Source organism: Nicotiana sylvestris, chromosome 2, assembly GCF_000393655.2.
Source record: "Nicotiana sylvestris chromosome 2, ASM39365v2, whole genome shotgun sequence".
NCBI lineage: Eukaryota > Viridiplantae > Streptophyta > Magnoliopsida > Solanales > Solanaceae > Nicotiana > Nicotiana sylvestris.
Window position 1 is genome coordinate 56,360,759 of NC_091058.1, and position 12,164 is coordinate 56,372,922.

Below are 12,164 nucleotides of genomic sequence, written 5' to 3' on the forward strand. Positions count from 1 at the left end.
TCCCTCAAAAAATTTGCCCCCAGCTTTGCAAGTAGTGAGAGCCCGGAAGATGTCATCCACGATCATAGGTGCTAAAGTGCTTTTTTCCATGGTTTGCAAGGTACTGACGACACCAGCTACTTTCAAATCAATATTTCCATCTTTCCTTGGGAATACTATGAGGCCCAAAAAGGCTATCATAAAAGCCACCCGTCTGTGTTCCTCCTATTTTTGTCGGTTACTTCTACTGCATAGCTTAAAGTCTGGATTATTGAACCCGCCCACGTGGCCATATCTATCATATATGAAGCGGAAATTGCAGAAACCCTTTGCAAAATCTGGATGATGAACTATTCGGGGTATTTTCAAGGAATCCAAAAACCGGTGTATGGTAACGGCCCTAGAAGCAATTAAGTATTTGAACCTCAACGGAGCTTGATCACTTCTGATGTACCCCGCTATTTCTTCCAATGTCGGGGTGAGCTCAAAGTCCGAGAAATGAAATACATTATGTGTCGAATCCCAACAAGCGACCAATGCCCTAATAATATCCCCCAGAGGCTGGATGTTTAATAAATCCGGGAGATCTTTCAAATACTTTTTCACTTCGTCTTGCCCTTCTTTGCCTAAGTCATTCCACCATAATCGCAACTCAAAAGGGATTTTGGTCATTATTGAAAAGGGTTCATTTAGCATCGTGCTCATCCTACACATTTATTAAGGCGATTAAGCAAAAGAAAAACTGTTATTCGACTCAAAAAAACTATCTATATTTTCGACTCAAAATAAAATTACCTATATATTTTCAGATTTTAAAAATGAAGAACTCGATTCTCAAACGCGACCTTTCAGTACTTCGGGAACAAAGATTTTAAGGCTGCGAAAGTCAACCGGTCAAAAATCAAAAATTGACCAAGATGGCCGTTTTGCAAAGTCAGCCTTCCAGCGTTCCTTTTAGGGACATTCGGCTATTTATGACAAGACGACCCTACTTGACTTATTTACAACTCTTTACTCTTTTTTTTAAATTAAGATAAAAGACCTGGTATTGCAACACGGCCTTTCAACGCCTCGAGGACGAAAACTTAAGGCTGTAAGGGTCAAAAAATAAAAACATGACCAAAGGTGGCTATTTATGCAAGGTCAGCCTTCCGACGTTCCGTTTGGGAACATTTGACTATTTTTGACAAAACGACATCACCCAACTTATTTACGACGAAAATAAAAATTTTGACATTTTTTGGTTATTTTTGCAAAGGAAAGGTTGGACCCGATGAGGGTTGCCTACGTATCCCACACCCTGTGAGAATCAAACTGGCGTAGTTCGAGCGAATTAACCGAACCATTTTAAAACAAGACTCTTTTTGATTTTCATTTTTCATGGCAAGACAAACTATTTTCCTTTTCTATTTTTGAAAACAAGACAAAATAACGACGACCTTTTTTTTCATTTTCAGCAAACAATAAAACGACCTATTTTTCCAAACTAAAATAAAGACTCTTTTCCATTTTCTTTTTCAACAAACAACTGTCCGAAAATAAAAGACTCTTTTTCCTATTTTCCTTTTTTTCGTTTTCTCAAAATTTCGGCAGAGTTTCGACAGTACTTGGTTTTTCTGTTATTTCTCTCTTTTTTATTTTTTTCCTCGATTTTTCAACTTTCCCGAGATTCAGAAACCGGTCAACATGCAGGTTTGAAACAAATATATGTACAGAGCAAGTAGGATGCATCAGGATGGTCCTTTCATTTCAGGTTGCTAGCCCTAGACGGACCCAACCCCTGTGTTGAGTCCCCTAAGTCAAATGCAGCATGATGCAAATAATCGTTCCTACTAGGGATCCGGAATGAAGTCACGTTATTCTATATTTAAAACCTGGGTCGGTGTTCTAGACTGTGTACCCGAGCGGACGATTCGAGTCGAGGAGGGGGCAACTTTCCGGGAACCAAAAGGCCATCCGCCTTAGTAACTTGTCCGGCCTCTTTCTTATTTCAAGGTATGACACTAACAGAATAGGGAGTCTCAACCAGTAAGCACATCCCTGGAGGTGAAGAGAGAAGGGTGTCGGCACAGTTTATATACAGTTCAGATAACATCAAAGCGGTAACATTTAGCACATTCAGCACAAAACATGTAGGAAAATCAGATACAACCAAATACAACAATTTATCTAAGCTCGAACTCTAAACCCCGAATAAGAGATTCTTGGTTCGTTCCCCAGCAAAGTCGCCAGAGCTGTCACACCTCCTTTTTACTACACCCTGCAAGAGTGTAAGGAGTTTTTCCAATTAAAGGACAATCAGAACGGGATTTGGTTATTAAAATTTCAGAGTCGCCACTTGGGAAATTAATAGTGTCCCAAGTCACCGGTTTTGAATTCCGAACCGAGGAAGATTTGACTCTGTATTACATTCCGCGCACCAGAAATCCGTGTAAGGAATTCTGTTAATCCGGGAGAAGGTGTTAGGCATTCCCGGGTTCCGTGGTTCTAGCACAGTCGCTTAACTGTTGTATTTGATTTTATCTGACTTTAATGCGTGCTAGCTTATATGCCTTTATTGAATTTTGAATCGCTTTTATTATAATTATATTTTTTTTATTTTTATTTTATTTTATTTATTATTTATATTTTTTCTTAAAAGAGTTGCAACGTCGTGAAAATGTGTCTCGAACCATGTCGCAATAAATGCACCCATGGTTGTTGACACATCTCCACTCCGTTGAGATTTGGATTTGGGTCACATAAATGTGCACCCTAGTTTAGGGAGGTAATGTTAATTAAATCGCGCCTAAAGAGTCTAACGTATTATTATTTGGGGAAGGCCGTGAAGTTTACTAGACGGCCCTCCCAAATTCTAAGTATTTTAATAACCACTTATGGAGGTCCCCACAATTTATTTTATTTTGTTCGGCGAGACTCGTCTCATTTGTTTTAAAATCAAACTAAAGGCCATTACCATTATCTACTTCATTCGTCTCTAAGAATCCTCATTGGTTAAGGCTCTGACTTTCAAGACCAAGTTCAAACATCAAATAAATATGCTGTGAGCTCAAACTCCCACAGCTACAGGCATTGGGACTGATGCTGTCCCAAAATCCGAACCCAACGACAGATATCTGTGAAGTCCACGGATCGAGTCCTCAGGGCGCCATTATGTTTAACTAGTTGCTTCAAGCTATTAATTCCCCAGGCCCAATTCAAGTCATCACTCGACCGCGACAGACCTGGGCTGCCTAATAATGCATCCAGGCCCAAATGGAAACCGACAGCCCAGTGGACGTAGAGGGAAACTCAAGAAACTGTGATGCAAAAGTCTGGGATCAAATCCCAACCTGACTGACTACAACAACTGGCTATGAAGCCAACGTCGAGCTCAAATCGCAGCCACGAAGGGGCGTTATGGGAAAATGTTACTCAAACTAGAAGACTAATTAATAATTATGATCAGAATTACTAACAGCTGATATGAATACTGCCATTCCAATTCAGGGATTCAACTTCTACTGCTATTCAACCAAATTAAACAATATTAATGATTGTCCAGTTCAGATGCTCAAGATGAAATTTCCAGGTAATGCAATAGCTTGACACATTTCCCAATTACACCTACTTGAAACACAAACTAAGCTAACAATCCACTAAACTACACCAAATAGACAATCACTAGTTCAAAAGGAGTTCAACAGTTTACATTACAGACTATCACGTCCGTATTAGTTGGCAACATTACTTAATTAAACAAGTCGGAACTCAAACCAACAAATTAAAACTACATCAATTGGCTGCAACTATAAAGGTTCCATCGTATTTGAATCTAAAATGAGCATTGATTTCACTCCAATTTTGTCATTACAACAGGGAGAGTTCGAACATGTACCTGGAAATGAAGCAAAATTAAAGGAAGAAGGAGTCAGCAGTGGCAAGCAAACAATCAGCAGTTGAAACCAATAGCATAGGATCAATTTTGGACTTAAAACAGCATCACAACAGCCCAGGAATGAATGACAGAGGAACAGAACTAACAAAATAATCAAAACAGACTTGATTGAACCCAAACTGACTCAAAATTAAACCCAAAAAAACTTCTGAAACCTCAACAGCCAGAAACACATCCTTATCTGAACTAGAAATTTGAATTAACAACTGAAACTCGAAACTAATCTAAGGAAAACTTCAATGGAACAATATTTTTGGAGTTTTTTGTGTTGTTTTTGGTTTTTAGAAGATTTAAGATCTAGAAGGAACTCTCACCCTCTCAGATTTCAAACTTTTGTTTTTTTTCTTTTGAGTTTTCCAGCTTTTTTTTTTTCAAAAAAACCCCCGAAACAAGGCAGTAGAGACTACCTTTTATAGGCAGAAATTAGGGTTCTTTCAGATTTTTTACTTTACATCTTCAGTCCCTCTTTTATTTCAGTTTGGTCCCTTTATTTGTGACTTGCCAAACAAGCAAGTCCCTCTATTATGCCAACATCTACATTAAAGTACCATTCTAGAAGGCCCTAGGATGCTCTTCTACCCACCAAATACCTATACTACCCTTACCCTTACTTTGAAATTACTATTCCTAAAGAACCTACCCTTTTCTATCCCTAAAATGCCCTTCTACTAGTCTGAAATTTACAGCCCAATGCTAAGAACAACAACCCCTTACTCCTGTTAAAAAAACAACTGAAGTTAATCCTAATGAGTCTAAACCAGCTATAACCAATCAACACAACTAAAATCTAATCCTAACTCACCTAAATGCTTCAATTAGTACTATCATTAGACTGAAGTAAACATCGATTAAACAAAAGAAATGAACTAACGATTGACAAACAACACTGAAATTATAAAACTAACATCATGAACTGGTAAACACGGATTAAACACAAGATTGAGACTAAAAATAGAACATAATTGTGAACTGAATCACGACTAATTCCAATATAACAAGAGTTAACCAAGACAGAAAAATCGAATCAAAATTAAAGAGACAGAACTCAACACTAACAAAGAATTACTCTAACATTTAAGCGAAATGCAAGGATGGATTAATGTTACTTAAAATCAATACGGAAATTAGGCTACACTGATGGAAATCGAGCTTAGAAAGTTGGGGAGAAACTCACCGATGGAGAGAAAACTCCGGTCAGCCACTGTCGTCCGAATCTTTCAAAATTTTTGACACGCTACATCCCTAACCATGTGTTTTTCACAAGAGAACACATGGTTAAGGATATTACGGTTAAAAATCACAAAGATTTGGGGTTAGGGTTTTGGCTAGAAAATCTTAGATTTGAAATTCGAGCCGCTTCACCGAGATTCGAAGGAAGATGGTCATGGATTTGGGTTAAGGGAAGTCTGGGGACGGTGGGGTGTGATTTTGGGCCAGTTTGGACAAAGTAACGACTTGGACGGTAAATTTAAAATCAATATTCGACGGCCTTGGTTGTGATTCGAGGGAAACCAACGGTATGGTTGTAAAGAGGAGTTCATGGGGAATCTGTGGTGTAAGTTTGGGGGTGAATGGCGTATGTTGTGTTTCCCGCCGGCGAGGGGTTTGGTGGCGGCTTGGATTAGTGTTTGAGAAGAGAGGTAGGGTGAGGAAGACGAGGGACTGGGTTGGGCTTCTCCGACCATTTTAAATCAAGAACCTCGTTAGTTCCGAACCGTTGGATTGATGAGATCCGACGGTCCTGATTGGAGACCACGAAACGATGTCGTTTCGATTAGAAGGGGAAACGGACCGGGTTAGCATTTTTGGGCTCGAACTGGTCCGGATTTTTTTTGGTCTATGGAGAGTAATGAATTAGGCCAAACAATTTTGACCAAGAACAGCCCAGTTCTGGTTATTTGCCCAAGACCCTCCTTTCCCTTGTAATTTGTTTTATTTTCCTCATTCAATTATTTTCTCTCTTTATTTTGATTTCTCCCAATTAATTCCTCCTTGTTTTCCACCTCATTTTTGTTACTAATTTTCTGATTTATAAAGATTGCAAAAATAAAAAATTAAACTAAACTAATTGATGCCTAAAATTACTTTAAAACTATTTTGTGACAATTTCACAATTAAAACAATAAAAATGCTGAAGTGAACTATTTTTCTCATTTTCTTCATATCTTATTCTAAATTAATACTAAAATGGGAAATTTAATGCAAATGCAAATGTATTTTTTTCTTTTCATATGAATTATCATGCACAAATAAAATGCAACACTTACCGGAAAATGACACAAAATTCAACAAAAATTGTAAAATAACAAGGAAATTGTTTTATTTGAATTTTGAGAATAATTTGCTTAGGGAAAAAATCATGTGCTCACATTGACCACTTTGAATGGATCAGACCATTTTGATTTGATCTTGCCCGGAAACAATTTGAGCCTTGAGTTAAAGAGCAAAACCAAGTCACCCGACTTGAACTCTCTTTTCATGATCTTCTTGTCATGGACGAACTTCATCCTTTCTTTGTACACGGATGCGCTTTCATAAGCATGGAAACGGATTCCTCCATTTCCTTTAGTTGTGTTAACCTCAAATTTGAAGCCTCAGCCCAGTCCAAGTTCAACCTCTTTAACGCCCACATGGCCTTGTGCTCCAGTTCCCCGGGTAGATGACAAGATTTTTCGAAGACTAACCGATAAGGAGAAGTACCAATAGGAGTCTTGTACGTCGTTCGGTATGCCCACAATGTGTCATCTAGTTTCCTTGACCAGTCGGTCCTGTTTGCATTGACATTCTTTGCTAGAATGCTTTTGATCTCCCGGTTAGAAACCTCAACTTGACCACTTGATTGCGGATGATAAGGTGTGGCGACCTTGTGCTTGATTCCATATTTCTCAAGTAGCCCCGTGAAAGCCTTGTTACAGAAATGAGACCCCCCATCACTAAGAATGGCTCTAGGAGTGCCAAACCGAGTGAATATGTTTTTCTTCAAGAACGTGTCACACTCCTTGCGTCGTTGTTTGGTAGGGCAATCGCTTCAACCCATTTGGACACATAGTCCACAACCACCAAAATATATTTCATCCTGCAAGAGCTTACAAAGGGGCCCATGAAATCAATTCCCCATACGTTGAAGATTTCTGTCTCCATCACAAAGTGCATTGGCATTTCATGCCTCTTGGAGATTGAACCTTGTCTTTGGCATTGGTCACAAACCTTGACCATTTGATTGGAATCATGATAGATTGAAGTCCGATAGTAACCACATTCAAGAACCTTAGCCGCCGTTCGATTTCCTCCATGATGAACCCCAACCGGTGAGTCGTGGCATGCCTTTAGAATAGGCATAATCTCTTCTTCCGGAACACACCTTTTGATAAATATTGTCAGCACAAACACAGACAAGAATGGATCCTCCCAATAGTATTGCCATCAGTCTCTCAAAAACTTCTTCTTTTGATAGGATTCCAATCCGTCCAGGATAAGGCCACTAACTAAATAGTTAGCAATATCGGCATACCAAGGAGCAAAAGTGCTTGGTAGTGCCAATATGTGTTCATCTGGGAATGCATCATTGATCTCAAGATCTACCTTTGGTCTCCCTGCCTCCTCAAGCCTTGATAAATGATCCGCCACTTGATTTTGAGTTCCCTTACGATCCTTGACTTCGAAGTCAAATTCTTGCAACAACAAGACCCATCAAATCAACCGAGGTTTTGCATCCTTCTTTTCCATGATATAGATGAGAGCAGCATGATCCCAACAAATAAGCCCGGAACTTCTCAAAGGCATAAACAATGGCAAGAAGTTCTTGCTCAGTAACCATGTAGTTCATTTATACCCCATTGAGATTCTTGCTTGCATAATAGACTGGTAGAGAAATTTGTGGTGATGTTGGCCAAGCATTGTTCTAATAGCTACACCACTGGCGTCACTCATGAGTTCGAAAGGAAGAGACCAATCGGGTGTGACAATAATAGGTGCCGTGGTGAGCCTTTGTTTCAATTTATCAAAGGCTTTGAGGCATTTCTCGTCAAACTCAAATTTGGCAAATTTCTCAAGGAGTTTGCACATAGGATTTGCAATCTTGGAGAAGTCCTTGATGAAGCGCCTATCGAGCCCGACATGCCCCAAGAAACTTCGAACACCTTTAACGAAAGTAGGTGAAGGAAGCTTAGAAATAATCTTGATCTTTGCTCGGTCAACCTCTATGCCACGCTTCGAAATTTTATGTCCCAACACGATGCTTTAATCCACCATGAAGTGACATTTCTCCCAATTGAGCACAAGGTTGGTCTCTTCACATCTCTTAAGCACTTGTCTAAGATTGTTAAGACAATGCTTAAAAGAATCGCCTACCACCGAGAAGTCATCCATGAAGACTTCTAGAAAATCCTCTACCATGTCAGAGAAAATAGACATCATGAATCATTGAAAAGTAGCCGGAGCATTGCATAAACCAAATGGCATCCGGATAAAAGCAAAAGTTCCATATGGGCAAGTGAATGTCGTCTTCTCTTGATCCTCCAGTTCTATGTTTATTTGGTTGTAGCCGGAATATCCATCAAGGAAACAATAAAATGACCTTCCCGCTAGCCGATCAAGCATTTGATAAATAAAAGGCATAGGGAAATGGTCTTTGCATGTGGCACTGTTGAGCTTCCGATAATCCATACACACCCTCCAACCGGTCACCGTTCTTGTTGGGATGAGCTCATTTTTCTCATTTTCGATTACGGTCATGCCTCCCTACACACATTGCACCGAGCTCACCCAAGAATTATCAGCAATAGGGTAGACTACCCCGACATCCAACCATTTGATGATTTCTTTCTTTACCACCTCTTGCATTGACGGGTTCAACCGTCGTTGATGTTCCACACTTGGTTTTGTTTCACTTTCCAATTGAATTTTGTGCTCACAAATTCCCGCGGGAATCCCACGGATGTCCTCAATTGTACATCCAGTGTCTTGCTTATGCTCCTTAAAGACTTCCAACAATTGTTCTACCTAACAAAGAAGAAATAATTACTGGTAAAGTATCATTTGATCCAAGAAATTTATACCTCAAGTGTGGTGGAAGTGGTTTGAGCTCTAGTTCTGGAGGTTCAATAATAGAAGGCTTTGCGGGTGGAGTGACTCTATTCTCCAAGTCGAGAGAAAGCTTTGACAGAGCATAAGTGTAGGACCTAAGCCCCTCCAATGAATTTACCGATTCCATTTACCCCTTTGTATCTTCACCATCAAAGTTCACAAAAATAGCCACCAATGCCTCACCGAGGCATTATTCTTCCATTTTCATTTCAATCGTATCCCCTACTTTATCGACAAAATCGATCACCAAAATGCTTTCATACTAATGCGGAAGTTTCATACCCTTGCTTGCTTGGAATGTAACCTCTTCATCATTCACCCGAAATTTGATCTCATTCCGTTCCGAATCCATTAGTGCTCTTCCAGTGGCAAGGAATGGTCTCCCCAAGATGATCGAGATCTCTTTCTCAACCGTGCAATCAAGGATTATGAAGTTGGCAGGTAAATGAAATTTTCCCACCTTCATAAGTACATCATCAACAATTCCCACCGGTCGTTTGATGGAACGATTGACCATTTGCAATCTCATACTTGTGGGCCTTGGCATACCTAATCTTGCTTTCTTGTAAATGGAAAGAGGCATCAAATTGATGCTAGCTCCATTATCACAAAGGGCTCTTGCAAAATCATGTGCCCCAATAGTATAAGGAATGGTGAAAGCTCTCGGGTCTTCTTTTTTTGTACGGTGGATGTTGCAATGATGGAACTAACCCGGTGAGTCACATTCACCACTTCATTTTTGGTGGTTTTCTTCTTGGTGATCAAATCTTTCAAATACTTAGCAAAACCCGGCATCTCTTGAAATGCTTCCACAAATGGAATATTCACCGATAATTTCTTGAGAATGTCGTAGAACTTTTCGAGTTTGATATCATCAACCTTCCTAGCAAGTCTTTAAGGGAATTGAGGAGGAGGTCTAGGAATAGGTGGAAGAGTTTTTGGTGTCTGTTTTACCTTTTCCTTTACCTTTTCCCGGTTCTCTTTTTGCACTTGCACATCTTCTGAAATCTTCTCAATTTTGATAACACTTGGCTCTTCAACCTCAACCCCTTCCTCGAACTCTTCTACCTCAACCACTTGTTCACCCTCTCCTTGTAGTACCTTCCCACTCCGAGTAGTAATTGCTATGACATGAGAAGTTGGTCCACTCCCACTACCCTTTGGGTTCACAATTGTGTCACTAGGGAGTGTTCCCTTTTGTTTTGGTTTTTGTTCCCTAGAGAGGTCTCTCTTTTGCATCTCCAATTTTTGAATGGATTCAGTATGAGTGCCAACAAGCTCGGTCATGTTCTTTACAGAAGTGTCAAATTTTTCTTAATTTTGCAATACCCGTTCAAGCATACTTTCCAACTTAGACTCACTTGAGGAACCTTGATTCGAATATTGACCCTTTGGGGGAGCACAAGGGTTTGAACTCTGGTTTGAGAAGTTGTTTTTGTTGTTGTTCCAATTTCCTTGGTTCGAGCCACTTTGGTCGTTTCTCCATTGTTGGTGGCCTTGGCCTTGCGGGTTTGGCCTCCATTGATTTTATTGTCCTTGACCTTGGTATTGTTGCCTTTGATAGCCTACTTGAGAGTTGTTGACATAATTTGCTTCCTCAAAATCCTCATTTGATATGGGTTGCACATCCTCAACCACATTTACCTTCTTCGTTTGGCTTTCGGTGAACATCTTTATCAACACATTGACATTTGTAGCAAGCCCTACAATCACCTGATCTCTCTCTTGACTTTCCTTGATCATGTTGCTCAAGGAAGGAGAACCATATGTAATCCCACATGTGGTGTCCTCAGAATGCCATGCTTGATTATGCTTTGCCATTTTGTCAAGTATTTGTGTCACCCTTGCGAATGATTTGTCCATGAAAGATCCGTCAGCTGCATTCTTGGCTATAGATTGGTTCATACGATCCAAGCCCATATAGAATTTTTTCAACAAGATAGAATCCAGAAAACCATGGTTGGGAGACCTCACCAAATATAATTTGAAACGATCCCATGCCTCATGTAGATGTTCTCCCAGTACTTGCTTGAAGAAGAAGATTTTATCTCGGAGCTCAGACTTCTTACTTTACGGGAACCATTTGGACAAGAATGCTCGGACAAGTTCGGGCCAAGAATGAATGGAGATTGGTGGCAGATTTTGAAGCCATTTCCTTGCATCCCAAGCTAGAGAGTACTTGAAGCATCTCAACCTTAGGGCATCATCAGAGACATTGTTCTGCTTATGCATTGCACACACACCCAAGAAGTTTCTAAGATGTTGTGTCGGATCATCATCAGTGGAATTCCTAAAAAACCCCTCCGCTTTGAGAATAAGGATTAAACCATGTTCCACCTTGAAAGTTGCAGCGCCAACGGCCGGAGGTACAATAGAATTTGTATCCTCAATGTACTCCTCAATGTCCGCAAAAGGATTTTCTTCCATTTCTGCCTCTAAGTCTTCAACATATTCAGACATGTTTTCCTATCAACACCAAGCAAAACAAGCAAAGTGTGATGCAGCAGAATAAGACGTAAAGTAAAGCACACATTACTTAGTAATTTCAAAATCGTATTCCTCGGCAACGACGCCAAAATTTGATACGCTCAAATTACACTTTAATAAATAGTGTAAGGCGGTCAGTGTCAAATATAATAACCCAATAAGGTTGGGGTCGAATCCCATAGGGAATATGTGTGAAAAGGTTGCTCGAATAGTGTGTTGCTCGACTAAAGTCGTAATCCTATCCAGTTAATGGTAACAAGAGTATGAATTTGAGTTTGGTTTGAAGTAATAGCTAATTGTAATATTGAGAATGTAAATAATTTGATTAAAGGAACCAAGGTTGTGTCCCCTTTAATGAAGTGTAATGCTATTGATGTTAATATGATATATTTCTAATGGAAGGTCCTCTTGATATGCAAATGATGTCTAAATGATTACCCAATATTTTCCAATAGTTGGGTAGTATTTCCTCTTTATGACTTTTCCAAACATAAAAGAGTTGCAATTAAGAACAATCAATATATGCCAAATAAAACCTACTTATTCATAAGCGATTCTATTAAACAAGGTTTAAAGCCTTGAGTCTTTGATATTTACTTCTACCAAATTCTAACCCACTTTCCCAAGCAAAGCAAGAATTTAATGGCATTTGTTAATGTTTGCAACCACCAACAAT

The 12,164-nt window shown here is 39.5% G+C and overlaps 1 protein-coding gene across 1 annotated transcript; it reads right to left on the minus strand.

Annotated features, from left to right (window-relative positions):
- Positions 1-6,419: 6,419 nt before the first annotated feature.
- Positions 6,420-10,288, minus strand: LOC138884937 (uncharacterized). The gene is made up of 6 exons (XM_070165811.1): positions 9,956-10,288; positions 9,713-9,856; positions 8,681-8,917; positions 7,428-7,567; positions 7,007-7,277; positions 6,420-6,821 (listed from the first exon to the last, which is right to left on the minus strand). Exons 1-6 carry the CDS (start codon positions 10,286-10,288, stop codon positions 6,420-6,422), a joined length of 1,527 nt encoding a protein of 508 aa, XP_070021912.1.
- Between the last annotated feature and the right edge of the window lie 1,876 nt (positions 10,289-12,164).